Source organism: Idiotropiscis lumnitzeri, chromosome 9, assembly GCF_059441095.1.
Source record: "Idiotropiscis lumnitzeri isolate Australia: NSW breed Sydney's pygmy pipehorse chromosome 9, RoL_Ilum_1.0, whole genome shotgun sequence".
NCBI lineage: Eukaryota > Metazoa > Chordata > Actinopteri > Syngnathiformes > Syngnathidae > Idiotropiscis > Idiotropiscis lumnitzeri.
The window spans coordinates 12881539-12907600 of NC_142399.1; the positions used below are offsets into that span (position 1 = coordinate 12881539).

Consider the following 26062-nt stretch of genomic DNA (forward strand, 5'->3'; position numbering starts at 1 on the left):
ATGTTCATGTAGCGCTTCTCCCAGACGTATTTCCAAGTGTACGACACACACTGTAGCATTTTCACCGCAGTGAAAGAAAATAAATTTGAAACGTTGCAGAGAAATCAATGTTATTTGAGTTAACTGATTTCGTTGTCTTTGTTTTTGAATTATTGCTGCTTTATGTTTGATTATGTGTAAAGCGCTTGGTTACAGCTGCAACTGTTATGATATGCGCTGTACAAAAAAAGTTGTGTTGTATCGTATTGTAGCAAGTGTGCTTACTGAGTGGCAACGTAAGATGGCCGCTAGTGGCTTCACTTCTCGCTACGGCGACTCGACGAGTAGTAAATCAGGCACGCGCACGCGCAGCCAGTCACCGAACAAGCAAGCGAGCGAAAAGAAGAAGACGCAGACGATCACTCGCTCCCCTTTCGTTGGAATTTCACGCCTCGTCCTTCTTTGTCATCTTTTGGGAATTTGGGGCTTTTGCGCCACTGAAAGACAAAGTATTCAAAAAAGAGAGCAAGCAAAGGAAGCTGTCGTCGATGACATGCGAGCAAAAAGGTAAAGACGACAGTCTACAACTATACCCCCCTCTCCTTCGGCTTCGACTTGTGTGTGCCGTCTACTTGCTGGAGCGGAATCGAGAGAAGTGGTTTCGTGTTAACAAGCAACACGGTGACTAATATGTGTTTGTTTCATTCAAGGCCTTCCAGTCAATGTTTTAATTATTTGTCCATTCCACGTGTCGCGTGCCTGATGAGCATTTAATTGTCGAAAAAAGCCAACAAAATCACTCGAACGACTCTTAACAGATTCTCCTGGATTTTCTGCCTAGTAATAGACGTATCCCTTCGGTTGCCGTCGTGGAAAAGTTACCTTCAACTTTTTTTTCCTGCACAGCTTCGCTGCCATTTTTTTCTTCCACCAGAATCTCCTTCCGTGTCGCTACTAAATGTTAGTGACACACTAATGAACAATTAGGAGTTAAAACCAGGATTTGTTCGAGTGTTTTTTTCTCTCTTTCGAAGTTTGTGAAGCCTTTAGCCGCATTCCCCAGCTAGCTCACGTTTCGCTCGTAACTTTTTGTCTTCAGCTTTTCCGTCTATGGCGAAATTTCAGATAAAATGTGTACGTTCTGGTCACCTTTCAACTGAAATAACAGTCATCTGTTTAAAACGTGACTAACGAAATGTTAGCTCGTCCGCTCACATAATTAGCCAAACTTAATGTGGTGATTTCTGTTCTTACAATTTCCCAAATCAACGAATGATTTTTGTTAACACTTGTTTTTACACTAAAGTAGTATTTCGAACAAATTTAAAGAGCTTAGAAGTAAAGAGCCACTGAAACAGGATCGATCAACAACGAATATTTCTTACCTTAGACTAATAATTTTTCATTTTCAAGTGTAAAACTTGGACTTATTATGTTGAAGAATTGAAAAGGGACACATATTGTAAAATTTACTTTTTAATGTCCTGTATCCAGATAATTGTGTGGCCACCCATCAAATATGAATGTAAAGATGTGTCTTTGAGCAGGCCCTTGTGAATTTTGCCCTCTTGTGACATCACAGTGGGGCTAATTTAGACAACCCTGACCCATACTGACTACGTTTACGTGCAGCCAATATTTGGATTGTCAAAATTTCGTTTTATGAAACATTTGTGGAGAGCCCATTTACATGTATGAACAGAGAGTTACTCCCGCAAACATACATGCCAATTTTGATCAGTTGGCATCTCCAAATCAAAACAGGTGATGTACGGATAAATTTATGACACAATTAAATCTCATTTCCGCTTCTTACTTTTGAAAAGATAATATTCATGTCACTCACAACAGGAGTAAAGCAGTTGGCTTTCTCCTCGGTCCAAGTGTGCTGCTGTGCTGTGTCTGAGTTTGTTTTCCTCCGATTGTGTATTTCCTGTGAGTTGCAAAATTAATTAATTAATTAATAAAAGCATCATATCTTTGGCAACCGGTTAAATATTGCAATAATATCTAGTCATATCGAGTTATAGTCAACTCCATATTGCATATCGCATGTTTTTCCCAATATCATGCAGCCCCAATACGCACTGTGTCATTTTGGCCATAGAGTTATAAAATAATGTGAAAACGCCACGGAGAAATCAATTCATGTTTTGCTCGCTTAGTGAGTGGCAAGGTGAAGTGGCTACCGGCGGCTTCACTTTTTGCTACGGCGAGTGAGCGGCAATGCTGCATTCTTGCGGCGAGAGCATGTGCAGAAACAATCCAATGTCCCTTTCAATGGAGGCAATCTGATCGTGTTTGTATGACCAAATATTTGCATTTGAAAAGAGGTTACCCGGGGGTCTTATTCGGGTTCTCAGAAACCCAAATCTGAACATATTTAGGGTTTTGCGCGTGTTTACGTGGCCTTTCAAAACTTGAATATTGCTGATATTCGGGTTTTGAAAGGGTTATTGGCTTCATGTAAACATTTTCACTTCTGAGTTTTTATGACAGTGATAGGTAGGCTTGGACACAGTTCCAGAGCAAAAGAGCCACTTTCAAGCACCATAATAAACAGAGCTGCAGTATTAGCACAGATTCGGAGTCGTCTGCTGCACTGAGTGGATACCTGAACTCTTTCAATGGCAGCCATTCTCAGAAAAGACTCAGAGAATGTCAGCCATTTTAGAACATTTGGACTGATTTTTATTTCGTTTTTAATAAAGCCCCACAGAATATTGTGTTCCACGATTTCTTACGCAGTTTGGTTTATTACTTGTCAAGCATCAGACCCTTTTCTAGTCGTCCCGAACTTTTTCTTGATGCTGAATGTTTGAGCCTAAAGCCCTTATCCCACTGAGGGATGGACATTGGCGACTGTTGACCAAGTTTAGCAAATATTCTTTCACGTCATGTTGGTTCAAGGTAACAAACGTGCACCCAATTTATTTAAATTTTTTTTGGGGGGGTCACAAGGAACTTTTGAACCTGTTCAAAATCCCCTCGCGACAAGAAAACTACATGTGAACACCTGGTGACTGTTAGGTTAACCATTGCGACCTTGAACCAATCCTGACAAGAGTGTAGCATCTAAAACCAAATTTTTGCTCCTCGGTGAGATAGCGGCTCAATGAACATCTTGAGTTGTTCTTGGCCTTGAATGAGTGCATCATCAATAAAAATGAGAATAGCGCAGATATGTTGTGTAGCTTTAGAATGCTTTTTTTAGAAACACAACCGAGTGAAGAATTGTAGTTGTACCAACGATGTGTCAGACAGCTGCACATTCCATACAGACCACGCACATACACACAAGTATTTATATCACACTAATAAAGGAAAGAATTTGCCCATGTGTGGTGTACGTCATAAGCTGACTTTTGTTGTTCTGTAAGCAAGCCTTCACCAAATTATTTGGAGTTAATGAAGAAAGTCCAACCAATCAATGAATTAAAAAATGTCAATCATCCGCAATTGTCTGTAGCGCAAATTGTTTTGATGCTCACTGAGCTGAAGCCTGTTTCCCAAGAATGTATTTTTATGGATGTTGCACAACTCCAAAGAAAGAGTCAAACACTAATTTTGTAATTAAAATGTTGTAAATGTCCCTATGTGTTTGAAATTATAGAGAATATATATATTGTATAAAATAACAATTCCCACTGGCGTATATTCTTTATCCTTTACGAAAAGTAACAAAAATAATTGCAGTTTACTGAGAAGTAGAAGTGTATTCTTCTTTGTTTATCCACATGACTCTTGTATTGCCCCCCCACCCCCAGTAGCCAAGGTGGGCACACCTGAAAAAGTAGCACAGTGCAGTATAATATTACTTTAAAGTTCTATTTTCCCTTATTGCAAAAGGAGGCTAGAATGAATGCATGGCATTTCCGTATACTTGAGTCGGGAAAGATGACACCACTGTTCGAGAGCGGTTCCTGACTTTCTGTAACTAACCATATTCATATTTTTGGAACAGCAGTCGTAGTGATTTTATTTATTGTATTTAATAAACCGCAAAATCATCAGTAAAGTCTCATCCTTGTTCGGAGGGCATGCTACACTTTCATTTATTTACTGGATTGAAAGTATTTGCCTTGATTGTTATGTAGTAAGTTTTTTGTTGACAAAGGACACTTCTCTTCATGTTCTCCTTCTCCTTCTGTTGGGCTCCTTACATTCAGTGTTCGTCTGAGGGAGTTATTCCCGCTCTCCGTATTCTTTTTTTCCCCCTTTTTCTTTTCTGGGCTGCCTTTCCTTGGAGAGCCTCCAATGCTGCAGGCTGCAGGATCGCATTACTCGCCAGTCTGGAGGCGCTACGGCGAGGTGGCACAGCAGCAGCAGGAGGAGGGAGATCAGGTTTCACATCTCCCGCACTCTACTCTGTCTGCTTTCCTCCCCACCCCCCCACCCCCTCCCAGAGGAACCTGGAGACAGAGTGGCTGAGCTGGGGAGGAAAATATGCCATGCCTCCGCCTCCTGCTCCTGCAAATCTCTCAAATGGTGCATCACTTCATGGTGGTGTGCTACAGTAGATACATAATAAGCCTCTGCATGTTTGAAAAAGTGCTGGTCAAATTGGGGCCACAAGGCGTTGCTTCGGAGGTCCGCAAAAAAATGTTAAAAATATATATATATATATTACTCACACACACACATTATTTTTTATTTGTTTTTACTTGATACACCACTGCAAACGAACAAGCGATCGATAAGGTCAAAAAGGGAAAGTAAGTGGAGGATTGACGGGGGGGAAAAATGAGATTGATAAGCAAGTATTGTTTGGCTTCCTGCGAGCAGCCAAAAGAAATCCACATTTTGATCCGGGCGAGGACAAGGAAGTACTTGGTTGAACGGGCGTGCCTGCAAATCCCTTCTTCAGAGCCTCTTTGTGATTGGTGATCATTTTCCAAAACAACTCAAAAGCACCTATTTCTATTTGCTTGTTATCATGTCAATGTTCCGTGAAGCGTGTTCTTCACTGACTGTACCAAATCACAGACGGGAACTGTGGACATGATTCGTTTATTTCTACGATATTCACACTGCGCCATCAAGAGAAAATGTTATCAACATTAGCATTCACAATTACAACGCAGAGGCAAAATGTTTTGTGTATGATCAGCGTGGTTGGTAACAGAAGTTTGGAGTTTCATGGGCAAAACAGTTTGTGCATTGGAAATTGTAAACGGCAGCAACCGCAATGAAGACGACGCCATGAAATGGACTTGAAACGTGCAAGACCACAGTGATGGTGGAAATGACTGAGGACGGTTTGAATTGTTGCCCACCTTGGCAGCAACCAACCTTGGTTTCCCAGCACACTTGAATTCATTTCCAGCTGCAGAACCCCCCCCCCCCAAACAAAAAAGGGGCGGGGGCAGCCAGTCTCCCTTCCAAATTCACACTATTACCACCATCATTCTGGCATTTTTTTATTCTTTTTCTTCAGCTTGCTGCTTCTTTTGTGCTCAGTAAAAGAACATCTACTTCTGCAGCTGATTTTGAACTTCAGTGTGTGTGAGTGTTCAATTATCGCTATTGTTGTTTTTTTGATAAATCATTTTGTAGGTTTGTCAAAAAACACCCAAAATGTTTCTGAAAGTCCAAAATGCAATTTCTCTTTGCCCTTCTGCCGCTTCTTTGCACTCGTCTTCATGCTGCTGCTTCGTTCTTTTTAGCTTTTCTGCTTCTTGGTGTTCGCCTTACTTCTTGGTTGTCTTCATCGCCTTTGCCTTGACGTTGCGGTGTGTTCCACATAGCATACGCCTAATGCATAATTAATGTTATATAATCATAATGATAATCAAATTGGGAAATGGTAATAATTACAATTTGAAATGTTGTCACACTTTTTTTTATTAAACCCCCAAATATCTATTTTTGTGACGAGCTACCCACGTGTTTGGCCATTTAGCTCATTCACAGCCAAACAAGTTTTCATCTTGTCAAAGTGACTAATAAAAAGGCGTTCTACCATGTAGAGTGTAACCCCAGTTGCTATTATGAAACGGCCTCAAATGTATCCTGCCTGTGTGTCCAATTTGTTCGGTGTCAGATTTATTCGTGAAAATTCATCAGCCCCCTTTTATCTTATTTGACTTGAGTGTGGCGCAAAGATGTAATGTGATGTGACACAGCATAATGTTGACTTTGATTCGTATTGATCACTTGCAATGCATTCAGATTCACTTGTGCACTTGCAGCCCCCTGACCTTGCTGTTGCGGTCATGTGACGACAGTGAATTTCTCCTCTCGCTTAGACAAGTGGGTTTTTGTCACATTTGGTGTCCTCTTTCTCGTCCACTCTGAGCAGAATGGTACGATTTCCCCTTAGAGCTAGGACACCAATCCAATTGTAATAATCCAAATTTCCTCCCCAATATTTTTAAGTGTATGGATGAGGCTCAGTGTTTGGCTGGTTGTTCACAAGGATTTTGATTGGTGTACTCATCCCTCGCAAGTCTCCACGACCCCTCTCCACACACATCAACCCGGAGGAGTAGCTTGTATATGAAATATGTATATATCAGCAATGTTAATTTTGTTTGTTCACATCATAGAGTACCAAATTTCAGTTTGAAATTGTCAAAATACATTGATGGTAATGAATTTTAGATCATGTATTTGCCCAGCCCAATTCCCAAGTTAAGGTAGCACTGTACTTCATAACGCTTTTGTGAACTTGAAATCCTCATAAAGCCCTAGGATGCGTTCAAATAATAGTCAGCAGGGCTGGGCGATATGGGCCTGAGTGGGAAAAAAATGTCTTTTTTTTTTTTTAAAAACACAATAATGATGGTATACAAAAAATAATCTTGCTTCATGAAACAATTATGTATAGACGGTGTTTGTGAACAGCAGCTCTTGTTCATTTTTGAAATTGTTTCATACATCTTCTGCAAAACATTGTACGATTATATATATTCTACGGTAATATTTAACAATGAAGAACTTCAATTTATGTCCAGATTTCTGTGTAAATACATACCAAATGGTTCAAAGAGAGTTCAAATGATCCTTCTGCTTTTTCTTGTAGCTGTGCCTACGCAGCAAAGTCAAAGAACGCTGATTGTGAGGGCTGCTTTTTTTTCTTAGCTGACATAGTAAGTGGGAAGGAAAGATGCACTTTCTTCTACAGTATTTGATTAAAGGCATCTCAAGGTCCTAAATTTCCAATGCTCTACCAGCCTATGTAACTGAAAATTATTGAGAGTAACTCATTATTACTTGGTTACTGTCAAAATGTAATATAATACTGTGGGTTGGCAGATGTGACCTGTTGCATGTGTTGGATTTCATCCATTGAGCAGGTGGATGCAAATTGTACACTCTGTCAATTGTTTAAAAAAAATCTTTGCATATATGCACGAGCTTTAAGTTAACCTGCTCCCATTGTGACACTGCCAGGTCCTCTTTCATCATTTCAACGTCTGCACTTGCCTGCCCCCCAAAAAAAGAAAAGTCACTTTTTGCTTTTTGTAGCCATAAGAACCAAAGAGATGTCATGCGACCTTGCACTCAACCTCTCAGCTGTTTTGCAGCTCTGATATCACTGTGCATGTGCATGTTTACTTCGCGGCCCGCATAGCTCAGCCAGCTTTGCTTGTTTACCTGAAGATGACTGGTTTCTCCGCTTTGTCGTGCCTTCTTCCAGTGTCACTGTCAAGCAAACACTTGTTCAAGTACAAGCAAAGGGGAAAAAAAACGATATATGTCAAATAAGGTTATGTTAAAAATGTGAGAAATTTGTTGCAGCTGATGGGATGTAACAAAACAAAAAAATTGTTAAAGGAACAGCTAAATGAATGCAGTCCTGATCATATCTTGATAATGGCCCCAATTGAAGAACGGAACGGACACACACCCAATTTACCAACTTGATTTTTCATCTCTTCTCTGTTCAAAACAAATGAATCACACAAATGTTTATGAACTCTGCAGCATCATTGTCTCCTGATGTTTGTGTGTCGTGTACAAGTTTTGTTGTTTAAACATGCGACTGTTGTTTTTTTTTGTTTTTGTCGTTGTTCTTGTTCAGTTTGCAGTGAAAAAGTATTGTAGTGAAGCAGTTAATCCTTCCAGAAATAATGAAAGGCAGCTGCTATTTTTTTTCTCCTTTTTTTATGCACCCTCATGAGTGAGAGCTACTTCTCTTTTCTTCTCGTCGGGTCTAAAAAAGCAAAACTGTCCGCCACCGTGCTGCTCCTCCTCCTCCTGCCGCGTCGTCTTCGAGAGCGGGGATTTACTTGTTCTTTTTTTTCTTTCCCCCATGTTAAAGCAACATGACAAACAGCATGGCTGTAAGCATGACTCAGCTTTTGTGCCACTCTTGTCCCAACAGTTTGCTCTGATGTGACTGCCTTCTCCCATGGAGCCCTGCAGCAACATGCTACACGCATGGACACAGCACTCAGGTATGCGCACGCTCACACAAATAGATGAGTCTTCTAAATGTGATTAGAATTTCTTCTGTTAATAGTTTCAATACATAAATACTTTAGAAGCGCTTAGCATGTTAAATATGGTCGACCGTATTTTTGCAAAGGAAATTAAAAGGAGGGGAAAAATGCAATTAGGTAAGTTTTTCTTTCAGCATATACTGTGGTGTAGGTCCTCCCCAAAAAACTTTGCAAACGTAATCCAGAAATGTGAGGAGCTTGACTTGAATCACAGTCATGTTACAGGCTCGTGCAAAAGTCACACACATTTACACACGAACACATGCACAAATGAACACATGTTCCACCCACACAGTCACGCCACACATGGACACACGATGACATCTTGTGCCTCCATCCAATCTAAAAACATGACACGCTACATTTAATGGCTTCAACAGCTAGACACAAACAGTTATGTTTGTGTAGGCTTCCCAATAGTATTCAACATCTGTCTGACTTTTAGTGTCGTCGCATGAGCACACACACACCATGTACAGCCCCAAAATCTGATCCCTCATCCTCTCCCCCCTTTTATGAGATTAACCCTTGATCCCAGCAATGACGGCATGGCTGACCAATCAAGTGGCTTCCTGCCTTTTTAATTGCAGCTTCTGAGTGCCTCATTTGGCCCGTTGTCTGCTTTGATTTCTAACAACGGGGGCAGCAATACCTCCGACTACATTGGAAATATCGAATGGGCACAAGGCACTAAAAGCGCTTGAACACTTTTTCCTCGTTCAACTGATGATGACGCAACATCAGGAGCTCCAGTTGCTCCGTCTCTTGTTCAAAGACACTTGGACATGGTCGCTATGATGGAACCCTTCACAACACGTGCCACTCATGGTTGGGAAAGAGAAGCATTCACTTGTCTGCCTCACTCGCTGACTGATTGTGGTCGGACGTCTATTGAAGGACAACCTTTATTGAAGGAAACACTATCTTTTATTTAAGTTCCAATCAAACAGGTCATTGAGTGGAACTTGAGTCGACATCCTGACTCAAAATGTACTCAAAGACCTTCAGGGGCAGGCCGTCTGCTCTCCAAATCACTCCCATATGTCCTGCAGTGCACGCACACGCGCACATTAATTTCTTCGCTTGAGCATACAAGTGTGGATGATTTCAGTCCAAAAGCATGTCTGGGTTCCCCATGAAAAGATCTTAAGCAGAAACATTGAAATGCATGATGGAATGTGATGACATAGATTTTGTACGTATTTAGTGTGCATAACTATTTATTATCAAGCACCATTTTAGACCATTGAGGACTGAACTCAATTTATAAAAAAGTCTCCACCCACCCGACATCAAATGTTTGAGAGAATTATATCTTCAGAGCTTATTTGTGTACTATATGTTTTGAACTTTTGTTAAATTAAATGACACCAAACCCCCATTTATAGCGAGGAATACCTTGCACACCCATGAAGTGAAAATCTGACATTTTCCACTCACAATTGAAGCTGACAGCAGATTTGTAACACTAAATCGTTGAATTGCCAATTAATCAATTCTCAAATTAAACAACTATTTTAATAATAAATTTGTTGCAACACCTTGCTTCTCTGAAAATTGTCCAATTCCTCAGAATTTCATCATCTCAATCGTAAATATTAATTTTCCGTAATCCTTGATGAAATTGGACTGATTACCTTTGTTCCCCCAAAAATAAGACCGTTGCAAATAATGGGGTCGAAGAGTCATTTTTATGGTGGGGCTTTTAAATTATTTTTCTTATTGTAGTCATGCGCACACACACACACGCGCACACGCACGCACCCCCCCCCCCCACACACACACACACAGAAGGACCACCAAGTAGTGTGTTGTGTTGACTTTGAGGCTTGACGTCTGCTCGCTGATCACACGTGCGCGCCCACAGCAGTGTACATTGTCTTGTGTTCCGTCTGCAATTATTGATATCTAAATTTGGCCTTCATGTTGTCGTCGTCATAGTAGTGCAGCTCGGCTGAGAAACGGAGTTGAATATTTCAAACTATGCAAAGGAAGGTTAATTTCTCCTGCTGAATGGACAACTTGAGGCAAGATGTTAGCATGGAGGAGTTGCAAGAAGGACAAGCATTGACTCAACAGATGTGTTTGAAATAATTTGGCGTACTTCGTACACTGTTTCTTTTTAAGTGGTGTTCGTATCAATTTGCCTTCACAAATAGTTTTTCTTGTATGAAAGGATGAACATAAGCAACAACAAGTGTTGTGAACATTGTAGGAAAATTTTGCTGGTGCGTGTACGCTCCACTGACAGCGCGTCATTTATGAACATATTGCTGCTTTATGGTGTGCGTGGCTTTGTTTTACGGCCGCAATACAGGACAAAGGGAACACTGTGCCGCTGATGGAAGGACCCGTTACTATGGCGATTGCACTCGTTAAAAACACCTCCAGGCTCCCGAGCCACGTCATAAGAATTTATGGCTTCTTCTGCCCAGCAAGTGCGCACACGAACACGCACACTTTTATATGTTATTCGCCCAACATTAATCCATTCACTCCACCTGCAGATGTACGAGTAGCACCAGTGGATCTATGAATGGGGGGGGGGAAATCTGGGGGTCACTTCTTTGTCATCTTATTTATGGTTTTCCTTCCAGGGCCGTTTTGACTGCAACTCATATGTTATGCATTGTTTATAATATAATCACCCCCATCATATTGCAGATAAACATTGGCCCTTGTCTTTTATCACTAATTATATATATTTGTAACTAGGGATGGGTACCTGGGACGCTTCTTGTTTTGGGGTTGGACTAATTTGGGTCAGCACTCCTGAGCACCGAGTCACATGAAATCCTACGGTACCATGTTTTTGTTCCGAAGAGCATGCCTCTTGTGACTGTGTGGGATTTGGAAGAGTAGGCCCACTTGAACGCAAGCGTGCACCCACACCAGTGTAATGACGTTACTCGCATACGCAGGATTTCACACATGCTAAAAATACATTTGAGGGTTTGGAAGGAAGCAATGCCGCCAAGAAGTGTTTTCCACAAAAAGAAAAAAAAAATGGGGGTTTGGTTCCAAACAAACAAAAAAAAAAAAGATCTGCATATGAGTCCGTAGGGGTACACTGCACCCGTTTGTTCAATTTGTGTTAGGAAGGGATTTATGCTCGTCACATCTGTGAAATAATAATAATAATTTTAGTGAAGATTTTGTTTGCCTAAATGAACCAATTAAATCCACTAGATACCTTTGCTGTACCTCAAAAAATAGCATCACACTAGCAGTTTTTAAGGAATTTCTTCAACCTAAAACTGATTTTTATTTTGAAGAATTCACTGTTGAATGTCGCACTGCATCAGCAGAGTAGGTGCTACTTGCGCTTTGATGTTGATTCTATTCTGCAACTGATGATAATTTTGCTCCACATGATGACCATGACCACATATTTAAAAAGTTCTTTCATTGGTCCCGTTTTGGCTTCTGTCCTTGTTCTTAGTTTTCTGTCCTGTGTTTTAAAAGGAGCACTTTTTTAATATCTCTGCCATTTTTGAGAAATAAAAACCACAACTTTTTAAGAACCCCCAAAAATCCTTCAATATTTGTTGAGCAATACATTGTCAAAGAGAACCGTTTAGATTGCTCAATTGTTTGTAAAAAGGAAGAAAAAACTAAATGTGAGGACTGACCAATGATATTGATTTGTGACAAAAATATAAACTTGAACAATTTGAACATTGGATGTTTTGGCCCGTCGCCAACAATGTGCTCTTTGAATATCTTCATATTGGATTATACCAAATATACATGAAGCAGAAAAGACACTTTACTTGCTTTAGCGGCTCATAACTTTGTGTTGTTGTTCAATGTAGAATGTGTCCAGAACAGGTCGGTTTCCGGAGCATTATGTTGAAGATGATGAGGATTAGCTGACCAGTAGGAAGAGGAAGCCTTCGCTCACGAGGAGGCTCGGAGATTGCGGCTATTCTCATGCTAATCTCTGGCTGCAGATGAGGCGCAGAGAGCAGCCGAACAAACAATGGCAGTGGAGCCACCAAGTCTGAAACGCATGTCGGCCGGGGCGCCGGCACGCTGCTGCTGCTGTAGCACCCGGGGGCCCGCCTGCAATTCTTTCTAGCAAAAATTAAACGACAACAACAAAAAGCTCCCGCTCAGATAGATTAGATTGAGAGAGATTTTGTAAACAACACTTTTCGTATCTTTCCACTGATTCTCAATTGGTTTCAAATCTCGTTGACTTTTTTTAACATCTTCATTTTCATACAAATGGAAACACAATCACCCTTAATACTAAAAGCTGACAAGCGCTGCTATTTTTTATTTATTTTTTTGATAGTGTTGCAAAAAAATGAATAAAAACCCAAATAAAAAGCCAACCCTTGATTGAGCAAGGCGTAATAAATTTAAATCTTTTTTTAAAAGAAGCTAAACTCTGTGTTTATGAAGACGGTGAGACAATAACATTTGGTGTTAAGTGGCAGAGGAAGTTGTGGTCAAAGTGTTTCTTCTTTTCAACACAAGGTCATGAGATTGTCAAATAAGATGCTTCTTCATTCCATTTTTAGCGCCCCACGGAATTGTGTTGCAAAACCACCACGACAATCTCAATCTCAGTCATTACACGATTTATTTGTGCAGTGCGCGAGCTGGCTGCCTCGGGCTTGTTTGTTTGGACTGCCACTCTTCTTCCAGAGCAGGAAGTGGACACGCATTAGGTCTCATTATTGAAGTCTGGACTTCCATGCTGTAGCCACTTTCCAAGGGTGAGGGAAGGGGAGGCGGGGATCTTAAAAAGTTGTGTTTTTGATTGTTTTTGTTTTTTTCTTTCTCCTTTGCACACCAAGGTGTTAGTGTGACCTCAATTTGTTCAAGTCCACTCAGAATCCAACATGTCACAGCCCAGGATTTTGATATCATGGAATGAAAAACATCCACTGAAAATGATTGATTCATCAGTCCCTACTCCGGAATCATTCAAACGCGATTTTTGGAGTGGACTTGTAACTCCGTACTGTGAGATGTTACTTCTATTTGCACTAAATGTTCCGTTTTTCGTGAGTCTGGATGAACTTGCATGCGCACACTTTTGTCATTGTGTTGTGATTTTATTTGACTGGACGTGAGTCAATGTGCCGCTTGTTGTCCGTTTGTGACCGTTGAGATTTTAACCGAGCGGCTTTCTCATGTCAAAGATAACGTGCACACACAAGATGATGTCATGCGACTACGACACTGTTTTTCAAGGGAAGCGCCCGTCGGACGGCTGCACGAAGGATGTCGAGTCGAGGTTATGGTAGCTGCCATACGCAACCTGCCTCGTCTTGTCCACGCACCCGCATGTGTGTGTCTTGCTTTTGCTCCAGTGTGACCATGATGATGGTCATGTTGTTGTTGGTTGTTCACTTGCGCACACTATTAAGGATGTCTGTCATATGCGCTCCTAAAAGTGAGAAGTCTCACATCCACACAGGCAAGCTCACTCATTGGGAGCCCACTCCCCTGCCAAAGATGTGTGAAAAGTGGGTCACAGGTCCGACCTCTTTGTCCCGCCCTGGCAAATGAAAAGTGACAGACACTGGCTGGACATTGCCACTAATTCCTTAACACACCCGCACACATTTGACTCCCCCCACCCCCTTACCAACATCCACCAACCCCTTCTCGGTGCCCCCTAATTGTGATATGTGGTTATTAGAGCTGCGCCGTAATTGCACATCTTGGACAAATCATTTGTTGGTGGTGGGTAGGGGACTATTGTTTGTTCCGTAGCTCAACGCATCCTTCATGTTGACTATGCTGCAGTCACACCAATATGGAGGAACAATCAAACCAATGTTCCTAGTGCTTGATTAGAGTGCATCCACTTTTTAACATACTGCATTTACTGAATTGTTCTAAGTGAGGCCACGAAGCAAGTTTGATTTGACGTGAAATTTGGCTGTCATGTCAATCATGAGTAGACCCACCCAAAAAGTCATTTGTATTTGAGGCATTGATTTTTAGGGTCCCTTTGGTCATTTTTCGCGTTTTGCAAATTGAAGACAACAGAGGAATTGCAGAATTACAATTACATTAATAATTACATTAATTATTAATTGATACAATTACAGAATTGTAAGCATGACTAGCAAGAGTAGATTTACAAAAAAGTCTTGGGGTCAAGTTGGCCAATGACAAGCTGGTTGTCTTTTGTTATCATTCCTTATCACAAGCAAGGATATCACAAACTGCGAATGTTTTGTGTTAACAGCATTCCGGGTCCAAAGAACCAGCGAGCCAGGGAAGCTTCTTCTCATTTTGTGATAGCAGACGAGTAAACGTCTGTGGTGACGACCCGGCCGCCCAAAGTTGCATCGGGACCGGCGGAAGCGTCCGTCCTGTCCCTCCAGGCGCGACCCCACCCCGCCCAGCCTCCGTCCAGTCGCGCTGCAGGATGGGAAGACTCTTGTTGCGTCTGGCCGCTGCCGCCGCCACGCTGCTGATGGTCCTCAGAGCAGAAGGTACGAGCGCCACGCCTTTGCGCTTCATTGTTCTCTTACATTGAGCAACTCGAATGCAAGCCACACTCCCAAAAAAATGTAAGTACTTAATTTTGATGATGCCAACAGCCAATCCGAATCAGAGATGGGCGTTATATATATACTAGATTTTTGGCAGCGAAAAAACAAGGGCAGATTCGAAATCAGTGAAAAAAAATACAGATATATTCATTTTTACTTGATCATTGCAATTTTGTTTTTACTTTTTTTAATCATTTACCATAAATAAATGATCACATTGTTTCACATGAGATAAATGAATATATTTTACCACACACTAAATTAATGCAACTAGTAGAAAAGTCATTTTAATAGTGAAATAATTGTTGTGGTTTAGTTATAATTCATGAACGATTTGTTTGATAAAATGCAAAAGTTATTGGATATATATATATATATATATATATGTATATATATGTATATATATATATATATATTATTTTTTTAGTGTTTGTTGTAATTTTCTTTCTGTTGCTCTTAATCCTTAGCTGCTGCAAATGACGTCTCGAGTCAACCTTGTTCTGTCTCCAAATGAAAAAACAGACGCTTTCTGGAAAACTTTCTCCGCCCTCGCTCTGCAGGAAGCTGTTGAGCCAATTGTTGGTGCTCTGGCTTCCTCTTTGCACATGAACCATTTCCTGTATGACACGGTGCGGGCTTTCGGTGGCGCTAAACGCTCCAAACAGTCATTGTTCTCCGGAAATATCCCTCAGTCACTCCAGAGACGCGCTTTCCCTTGAAAAGGGCTCGCTTCCCCTCTCAACAACCCACAAATCAATTTATCACTTGGATAGAAACAGCTTTTATAGTATTTTTCAACCTTGCTGGCTCTGTTCAGTTGACTTAATTAATCTACATTGCATATGTCAAACTTTTGGCCTAAAGGCCATTCTTTGTTTCATGCCATGTGAGTTACTTGTTCTCATTTTGACAGAAACTCTTTGCCAAAATAACACTTTTTTTCACATTGTATGCATTTTTTCCTGCAAATCCCCGCACAAATTGAACAGTACTGTAGTTTGTGTGCGTAAATATTTGTGTTCCATCAACACAAAGCTGTCAGTAGTAGCAGTGTCGCTGGCGTTGGGCAGGATTGTCGTTCGTACAAAATCTTCACTTTAAAAAAAAAAAAAGCACTGACTTTAAGAATCCGATTACCCAGCGTGCTCTCTGCCAGACCTCAGTCTCCACTCCGACTGGCGCACAGTCAAGCACATATGTTCTCTCTCTTGCTCTCTTTATCGCTCTCTCTGTCTCTCTCTCACACACAAACGTTCACACACACACACACGTTGCTTCTTTTTCCTCCTCCATTTATTCATAGTCTGGTACAAGTACACAACATCCAATAGACATTCTCAGTGGCCTATTGTACCAAAAAAGCACCAAAATCTCTGAAGTCCCGTATAATTGTTCCACATTTAAATATTTGATATCTGCAGGGTTTACACTTTAAAGTTGCCTGTAAAGGAAAAATGCAAATGAAAACCTGACACATGGCCCACAAGTGTCAATCAAAGCAGCATGGTCAAGTCAGCTTTCTGTACTTGAGTGCTACATCGCCACAATTCAGTACAACTTGGTTGTCGGTGTTAATTTCCAGCAATTATCTTCAATCCCATGTCTTTTAGGCAGACTTTGATTTAGACATCAAGCTCGGATTTCCCTGAACCGGGTCTCTGTGATGTGCTGTAAAATCAATGCAGGGGGGGTGCTGGACCTTTTTTGTCGTGGGGCACACGTCATTGATACTCCAGTGACAGTGTCCATGACAACCAGGCAGATCAACATGTATGTGCTTCAAGTCCAGACATGTCAGTGCACTTTGGTGTTGTTGCCGTGAGGAAGGCAAGCTGGAATGTGCCACGCAGAAGAAGAAGAAGCAGATTGGAGAAGGAAGCAGATAAGCGAGAACAACAACTACTGATTAGAAGCATCAAGGCTCTTCTTTCTCTTTGCTTCTTCGTCTTATGGTAAAACAAATCAACGATAATATGAATCGTTTTCCAGCCCGCATCACCTCTGGAAAGTGTATTTGGAATGGCTTTATAAATAGCCCAAGGCGGGTCACATGTGCCATGCTGATAGAGGAGGAATGCTTCACCACCAGGACGACTCACTGATAACGCCGTCCAACTCATCTGCGCCGCATTATGACGTCATCAAACCTCCCAACAAACAAGCAGATTAGATGGGCAGCTAGCAAGCAACTGCACTTGAAAACAATTAGTCATTAGGATTTTTAGAAAGTGGACCGATGTGGCTCCCTTAAAAGTCCACTACAAATCCTGATCTTGTGCTTCATCTTGGAAACATTCATCATTCAAGGAATGTTCATTTCGTATGCTCATCGGACAAATGAAGAAGAGTTTTCGACCGCCTCTAACGTTAACTGCCAGACAGACATTGAAAGCATCTTCTGACCCGTCTTTTAAGGCCCATGGCATGTTTCTAGCAGTTTCCCGTATTTAGTTCAGCATTAGCACCGGTTTCTAATCAATAAGATGAGAAAATGAAGCTTTTGTGACATTTTATTGGTGAAGTAATTGTTTCTTTTCAGATCTACAATAATGAAACGCGCCGTGAATGATGCTAGCTGCCGTGCATGGCTGGATTAGAACATCGCCGGCTCTTTTTTTATTTTTTGAACATGGTGTTTCTCTGTCACTCTTCTCCCTATTGTGACACACACTTTATACTACCTAGCGCGACATTTACTCTGCTCAAGTGTGCCGTGTCTGAACTTGTCCAACTTCAGACATATTCAAGCTGACATTCATCACCAAATCTTTCCAGTGCCAACACCTTCTTGGTCATTGCAGGTGTTTACAAAGATTATGGATGGATTTTGGTCACCTTGGAAGATGTCGTCACTGTTGCATGTTGTTTTGTGTTTGGCAGCGGCGGGTCAGAACCCAGACCACGTCCTCCAGGGAACAGGCGTGAAAGCGGAGGCCAGACGTCCCGGCGAGGACTCCACCATCGCCCCTGAGGATGCCGCTCGCTTCCTCAGCTGCTACTGCTCCGGCCACTGTCCCGAAGACGCCACCAACAACACCTGCCAGTAAGTTGAAGCTGGGCCAGCCAGTCGTCAGGACCTTGTATCATGCTAAGTGCTGACATCCACTGCTAGCACTCACAACGTGGGTGTGAAGTAAGAGTTTACAAAAGCATGTTGTGTGTTGCCGGCGCTTTTTTTTAGTGACTTTTGCAACCGGTTTTCCAAAAAAAATGTGGCTGTCATCTTAGTTTTAGTCTTTTGGGTGACTGTTCTTGGTACATTTACTCACATGTGAGTCATCTCTATACTGTAGGTGATGGTTTTTGTCGACCAAGCCTCAGAAAGTTTTGACTTTAAAAGAAAGGATTAATCTTTTAACAAATGCCTAGCAGCATGTGTTTCACATTTTTGGGGACAAAACACTATGACGTTAAGAAAAAAAAAAGTAATCAAAAATATGTTTTGATAGCTTATTTGTCACACGAATGACACCCGTCCTATACTTAAGCTTTCTGATCTTTATTTCCGGGCTAGAATTGGAGTACAATGCTTCATTTTCCTCCATCTTTCAGGCAGCCATTCAAGACGAAAACACATGATGTCAATATTTAATTTGTAATCATTAATATGTATCACCTGTGGCCATGTGAAGCATTGTTAGCCTTTCTTGTGATTAAAGGCTACCTAGATAAATTCGACTTACTCGACTTGACATGACTCTTCCAGGTTAGGCGCATTTCAGTAATGCACACATCAACTCATGAATTCACATTAACAAAACAAAGATCCATTTAGTCTGAAGCTAGCTAGCAGTCCATTCGCACCAGGACTTGGAAGAAAAACTTTAAGCTTATTGTGAAATGGATTACAAGCCCAATGTCGAGTAACATTCTGTATCAAATATGTTGGAAGTAGCTTCTGATGCACGTCAACAATTTGAGCCTCTGACAGAACACCCGCTGACATTTTATTGCATTCTCGACTCATCAAGAGTAGCTCACCGTCAAGTTGTCCTCTCTAAATAAGTCAATCGACTCGCTGTTGGAAACCCTGAGTGCGAGTTCACATGCAAGTTAGGGCTGGGGAAAAAATCAGATCAGGAGAAATCAAGAAAGTCCCATAAGCAAGGGTGGGGAAAAAATGTTTTTGGAATGCAAATTGACGAATGTCATTCCTCAGAACCAACGGTCAGTGCTTCGCCATCATCGAAGAGGACGAGCACGGCGAGGCCATCCTTACGTCGGGATGCATGAAGTATGAAGGCTCACACTTTCAGTGCAAGGTATACATGCACACAAATACACACACACACACAAGCACGCACGCGCACACTTAGTCAGGATGTGTGTAACACGATGCTTTGCTTTGGACTGACAGGACTCCCCAAACGCTCAGGCCAGGAGGACTATTGAGTGCTGCAGCACCGACTTCTGCAACCGCGAGCTCCAGCCCACGCTGCCCCCGCAGGCTCCTTCGGGTACTATTTGTTGTTGCGACTTTGGGGTGTCGGTTCCGTCGGCCAATCGCCTTCATTGATCCTCATTCTGCCCTTCATCTCATTTCCAGAAGGCAGCCCCCACTGGTTGGCCTTCCTCATCTCCATGACGGTTTGCTGCTGCACGCTGGTTTGTGTCACAGTGGTCTGCTACTACAGGTACACCAAAAACTCAGCATTGCACTGCACAGTACACAAAAGTACCACCAAGCAATACGCACTGATTACCTGACACGTTCACATTATTTTAATAGTCTTCTGTAACTGTATGTTATACTGCTCATGCATTACATTTGCGGTGCTCATCAACAAAGTCCAAAAGCACGTTCTAAATGTTAGCTTGTGTAAATTAGATTTTTTTTTTTTTCAGGTGCGTTTGTTTTAATAACTTTTTTTAGATTAAAAGAAGAATTTGTCTTCTTTCATAGGTTAAAAGCAAATGTCTTTATTTCAATTCATCGTCATTTTCACAAGCACACTGTCACATGACCATGACTGGAATGTGTGTGTCTGTGCTTTTGTGTGTGTATTTTGTGCACATATTTTGTGGCTGTCAGGTACAAGTGGCAAAGTGAGCGCCAGCGTTACCAGAAGGATGTGGAACAGGAAGTGTTCATCCCTGTGGGGGAGTCTCTCAAAGACCTCATCCACCAATCCCAGAGCTCAGGCAGTGGCTCCGGGCTCCCCCTGTTGGTACGAACTTGTCACTGCACCAGTGGTCCATGTTGCCACACGTGTGTGTGATCATTGCAATAGAATCCAATAAAGCTATTTATTTTTTTTTTTAGGTTCAGCGGACCATCGCCCGGCAGATCCAGATGGTGCGTCAGATCGGCAAAGGTCGTTACGGCGAGGTGTGGCTGGGCCAATGGCGAGACGAGAAGGTGGCTGTCAAAGTGTTCTTCACCCGAGAGGAGGCCAGCTGGTTCAGAGAGACCGAAATCTATCAGACCGTCCTCATGAGACATGACAACATCCTCGGTAAATGCAATCGCACACGCACGTGCGCTCACATGCGCACATGCACACACACACACACACATACATGATGATGTCACTGCTATGTATGATATGATATAGGCTAGGTATAATATGAATGCTCTTTTGACGTGATTCATAATGAAGCTCATTAATTTCAAACCAAACAGTGAAAAGGGGAACATTGGCACGCAGTTGCCTGCATCCACCAATCACCTCACTGGAAGCGTGACAGAAAGTAGTTGTCAGACAGCATTGCGAAAGGGCTTGGAAATAACTATTCGCATTGGAGTGCCGTATACAGTGGACGCTCACTTATTCAGCGTTCGGGATTTGTGGATTTACATAATTGTGGATTTTGAGGGGGGGTGGAACCTGTCACCTGCTATTCATAAGATACAAATTATCCCCCACCCCAAAAAATTCCCCTCTTGTCTTTTGTTTTTGACAGTTATTTTCAGTTATTTGCACACTTTTGTTCTAAATAGTGGAGGTCGACTGTCTGGCTATTATAGAGTATTTTTGAGTAATCGTTTTAGCCCAAGAGTCAACTGTATAGACTCCACTATAGAAAATAATCCCTGTGTAGTGTTTCAGGAGGAGAGACTGTAGAATAATTTTGAACGCTTTCACTGCTGAGGGATTTTTCCGTTTTTTTTTTTTTCCTGACACGTCAATAAAGAAATCCCTTTGTCATGCGGTTGTTCAGGGTTCATTGCGGCGGACATCAAGGGCACGGGCGCCTTCACGCAACTCTTCCTCATCAGCGACTACCACAAAAATGGCTCGCTGTACGATTTCCTGAAGACTGCCACGCTGGACACGGCCACGCTTCTGCGGCTGGCCTACTCGGCCGCCTGCGGCCTGTGCCACCTCCATACCCAGATCTACGGCACGCAGGGCAAACCCGCCATCGCCCACCGGGACCTCAAAAGCAAGAACATCCTAATCAAGAAGAACGGCGCATGCTGCATCGCCGACCTCGGTCTTGCTGTCAAGTTCAATAGGTCGGACCGGGATTCGATTGATGGCGCCGCTGCCGGCCGACGTCTCGTCTGACCTGTTCTCTGTCCACTTTGCGTTACCGTAGTGACACCAATGAGGTGGACGTGCCTCTGAGCACACGCATGGGCACGCGGCGCTACATGGCGCCGGAAGTCCTGGACGAGAGCCTGAAGAAGAACCAGTTCCAGGCCTACCTCATGGCCGACATGTACAGCTACGGATTGGTCGTGTGGGAGATGGCGAGACGCTGCGTCACTGGAGGTACGACACATGCGCAACAGTCAAGGCTTTTGGAGCTGATGAAAACCAACAATAGAAAGCAAACTCAAATTGAAAAAACAATGACATTTACAAAACTAATGAGAAAAAAAAAGTGTAATTACAATGAAAATGCACAACATTTTGATCTTGGTCAATTAAATCCGTGCATAAGCTTTTAAAGTTCATTTTAAATGGAGCATTTCAGCTGGGTTGCTTTTAAGACAGCCAGACAAAAATTTGAAAATGAGTATCAATACCAAGTAAAATACTCGACAATAGAAAACTGACATTTAAAAAGGCATAAAAAATATTTTTCTTTACATGAGCAAGACGGTCCTCACATTAGTATTGGATTCGGATACGATGTGTAAGTATCTGCTTTTAAAACAGTAATTGGAGCTAAAAATCAAACATTTTTAGTTTGAATATTAAAACATTTGCAGAATGGAAATGAACTAATAGGTTTAGAATTGGAATAGTTTGAATAGCTCCATAAATTTTGAAACTACGAGGGGGAAAAAAGAAGAAATCCTGTGTATGGGTTTTTATTTTGGAAACTGAGCTGAACAGTTGATAGAGGACAAAAGCAACTGAGGAGCAGTTCCCAAAAGAGTTGCTGTAAAGTAGTTTTGGATCTTCTCCGAGCCAAGCTGAGAAGTCATGCGCCCAATAAAACCGTTTTCATTGCATGCGCCATTTTGTGTGTGTGTGCGTGTGATGGGGTGTGTGTGCGTGTGTGTGTGTGCGTGTGTGCAGGTATAGTGGAGGAGTACCAGCTCCCGTATTACGACATGGTGCCGTCGGACCCGTCGTATGAAGACATGCTGGAGGTGGTGTGCGTCAAGGGCCTGCGTCCCACCGTGTCCAACAGATGGAACAGCGACGAGGTTAGGCCAGACTCCATCTTGTCCGGCGCTATCTGTAGGCGACCACGTGCGCCTCATAACAGTGTGTGTGTGCGTGCCTGTGTTTGTGTGTGTGTCTGTCTGTGGTTGCGCTTTTGTAGTGTCTGCGTGCCATGCTGAAGCTGATGTGCGAGTGCTGGTCGGCAAGCCCCGCCTCGCGCCTCACCATCTTGAGAGTGAAGAAGACGCTGGCCAAGATGGTCGAGTCGCAGGACATCAAAATCTGAAGCGCAATTCGAGAGAAAAGGAAAAAAACAAAAGCCCAAGTCATGGCGCTCGTCCTTCAACTCGTCTTCCTCCGGTGACGCTTTCTGTGAAAGCAACACAGACCACTTCCTGTCCCTCATGCCAACTTCTTCTCCGGTTCATCCACTTCCTGTCCTCTTCCCCCCCAAAAAAAAAAAAAAACTTTCATCATTTGGATTTGCTCATTGTGTTGGTCTTGTAAAATATCTCGGCCGCAGGGAGACGACCGAGTGATCGCCGTGGAGATGTGGACCGTCCTGTTTGTTTGGAAACAAGAGACAGAGCTGCTCGCTGCCACAACCAAATCTCATTGGTTGAGACAAACCTCAGTGGGTGGAGCCGATGAGACGGAGAACGTGGATTTGAACTCTTTATTTATAGCAAACGCTACACTCATGTACTCAAATGTGATGTCAAAATAATTTTATGTGAGAGATGATAATGTTAGCAAATGTGATTACGCTGTGAGTGCGAGCACTAAGGCTAATTTAGCATTTGCCTGCTTGTAAGCGGTGCGCTTGGAAATTTTCTCCAAGCGCACAGTACTTCACGCCAACTCACAGAATTGTAGAATTGTGTCCGTGCCCCAAAACAGGAGTGCTGGTGCATGCTCTTGCCGCACCAACTGGGGACATACAGGCAGTACAGATGGAAAGGGTTCAAGCTTGAGCTGCTGTTTGCTTGCGAACATAAGTTGCGTTTGGAAATGAGTAGGAGGGATGCCCACTTTGCGTCTCCCAACACACGCACACACACTCTGTGTGCTGTTAGGACGTCTGTGTGAATTCCCCAACACGCCCATAATTAACAGATTAACATATTCAATAGCGCAAGCTCAAGCTAGGCAATATATTTTGCCCACAAAAATCCCATTTACTATTTTAATCGCTTTTTTCTGTTTTGTGGGGGAGGGGCAACAAATAGGATGCTAAATATTGTTAAAGAACTGTAAACTAGCTGGTGGTAGTAGCCATGTTGTTAGTGGAAGGAGCTCACATCTTCACAAACATTTTGTTAGTTTAAATCGTCCCAAATAAAGAAGTGTACATAATTGTTAAAGCCAATACATAGAAAATCATTTCATACACGATGGACGATAACGCTTGCAAATCTTATGCCGTTATTAGCTTGAGCGCTAGCACTGATTTACCATTACATTGAGTGTAAGAGCAAAGCTCAATAATCATGGCTAATAATGCCAGCAATGAAATATCAAGACTTGGGCTGAGCATCGTGGCCTGAGAAGAAAATACACAATTGCGTTGGATTTTTTTTGGGCCACAAACCAATTTACAAATTAACAACCCCTGCCCCTCCCCAATTTTCTTGTAAAAAAAATTGTTGATCCTAAACTTGTTTCTTTGTGGCATTTAAAGCTGTGAGTCCCTTAATTGAAAAGCGTAACTATAAGCATGGGAAAAGTCGCGACCAAGTTACTCTTCAACAGATTTCAACGCAGACTGCTTTTGTTACGCAGCTCCCTCAGCCTTATGCAGTCGCCTAAAGGGGAACCAAACCCAACTTTTTTTTTTAATAGTGCAGAAGAATGTCGCTTGCGCCAGCACCAGTCAAAACGCAGTACCTTGTTTAATACTGCAGTTGTGGAATAAGAATTGAAATATGCCATCAGTTTCAGGCCTCCCAAGTTGCTTGGTATCATCTTCCGCAAGTGACACCTCACAAACTGCATTAGTGTCCAGTTGGTGTGCGCATTCCTTCTCGCCTGACTTGCAAGTTGGCCAAGTATTATATATTTAAACAATGCCAGCGTAATTTATTCACAATTTTATAGAGCATTAAATTTGTGATTTTGCAATGGGGTTGTTGATATTGGTGACAATGTATGATGACAAAATAAGATCGGATAGCATCTTGAACAATGCGAGAACAGCCATTGTGAGCTGTTGTCTGCCATTAGCTCGCAAGATTTCTGTCCATCGTTTAGCTTCTCATTGCTGAATATTTACCAATTTTGTCTGTGTTCCTTTCTGGCATGTCACATATTCCTAGATACAAATATGGCAGCCCCAGTTATGTTTGAAACATTTTTCCTACAATACTTTTTAATTTTAAGTGAACAGCGTCAGGTTTAAAAGAATATGCACATTTGAGAACTTGAAATAATTTGTTTTAAAAAAAAAAATCTAACTAAAAATGAACTGCATGCTCAAATAATGGTCCACCCCGAACACAAACCAGTAATGTTAGCTGTCCTAGTGTTGTACACTACTAACGAGCAAATGGCAAACTTTTTTTTTTTGCTGACGTAAGCATGCGTTGGCCTTTGGCTCTTCCCACTGAGCTTTCATACGTCCAATCAGACTCTTGTAAATGTCTTTGTTATTAGTTTTAATTTAACTTTATTCAGCAGTAACATCAATGGGAAGTTTGTTAGTGAGGCGAGTGTAGGTTAGAGAATATTTAGGTCAAATTATTAAAGTCAGACTTAATGTTTTTTAATGGACAAAATTGTCACTTTAAGGTTTGCATCCGCTTCCTCGTGCTAAATACGCTAACGACGCCTTTGCTGGACGTGTGATTGTTGTCAAATGTCAGCGTGTCCCTTGAAATTTGTTCAATGTTTGTCATCCGAGTGACTTTTTTTATGTGGTCACCTTTGATGTTTTTCCTCTTCTCATATGCAAGAAGCCTTGAGGTGAATGCAAATGTTTTGTTCTTTTGTGCCTTAATTGCGTTTACCAAGGAAACAAAGTGTATGCACTCTGTCCAATGTAACAATTTTAAGTAAATAACCTTATTTTTAGTACTCAACTGGTGTGGTTTCACTGGTGGGGAAAACATTTCATAAGCGGGGAAAGCAAGCAAATTCTCAGGTAATTCCCTAAAACAAATTTAATTCTCATTTTGGTCAAACGCTAATTTGGCGAGCCAAAATTATTTGGCTACAGCACCTCCTGCTGGACATTTACGTGCCCTGCAGATAAGAATTGTTTGGTGTAAATGAGAAACTGGTGCCAAATCTACAAAGTGCTCATTTCATGTATATATAAATCTTACATGTACAGCTTTTATTAAAATTAATAAATTATATGAAATGCAATTAGAGCTGCAACTAATGCGTACTTTAGTAATGATCCAACTTTTGAATAAATCTGAAAACAAATTTTGTTTATCTCCAAAACCAGGACAATGCAAACAAACTTATTCAATTACTGGTATGGTCCATTAAAAAAAGAAAAAAATGTTGATTGTTTTCCAACGTTGAAGTTTATCACTTTGTC

General features: G+C 41.9%; 1 protein-coding gene across 3 annotated transcripts; it reads left to right on the forward strand.

The window, feature by feature from the left end:
* The first annotated feature begins 345 nt into the window (after nt 1-345).
* Nucleotides 346-25587, forward strand: bmpr1aa (bone morphogenetic protein receptor type 1Aa). Of its 3 annotated transcripts, XM_088304430.1 has the most exons (14): nt 346-546; nt 8309-8381; nt 12242-13153; nt 14641-14890; nt 17831-17993; nt 19110-19212; nt 19308-19407; nt 19497-19584; nt 19983-20118; nt 20214-20406; nt 21113-21410; nt 21494-21669; nt 22426-22556; nt 22676-25587. In XM_088304430.1, the coding sequence occupies exons 4-14, from the start codon at nt 14824-14826 to the stop codon at nt 22799-22801; spliced, it is 1581 nt and encodes a 526-aa protein (XP_088160556.1). In that variant the 5' UTR covers nt 346-546; nt 8309-8381; nt 12242-13153; nt 14641-14823; the 3' UTR covers nt 22802-25587. The 3 variants fall into 3 exon arrangements, with proteins under 3 accessions (XP_088160556.1, XP_088160555.1, XP_088160557.1); XM_088304429.1 differs by lacking the exon at nt 12242-13153; XM_088304431.1 differs by lacking the exon at nt 12242-13153 and having other exon boundaries at nt 19500-19584.
* The last annotated feature ends 475 nt before the right edge of the window (nt 25588-26062 follow it).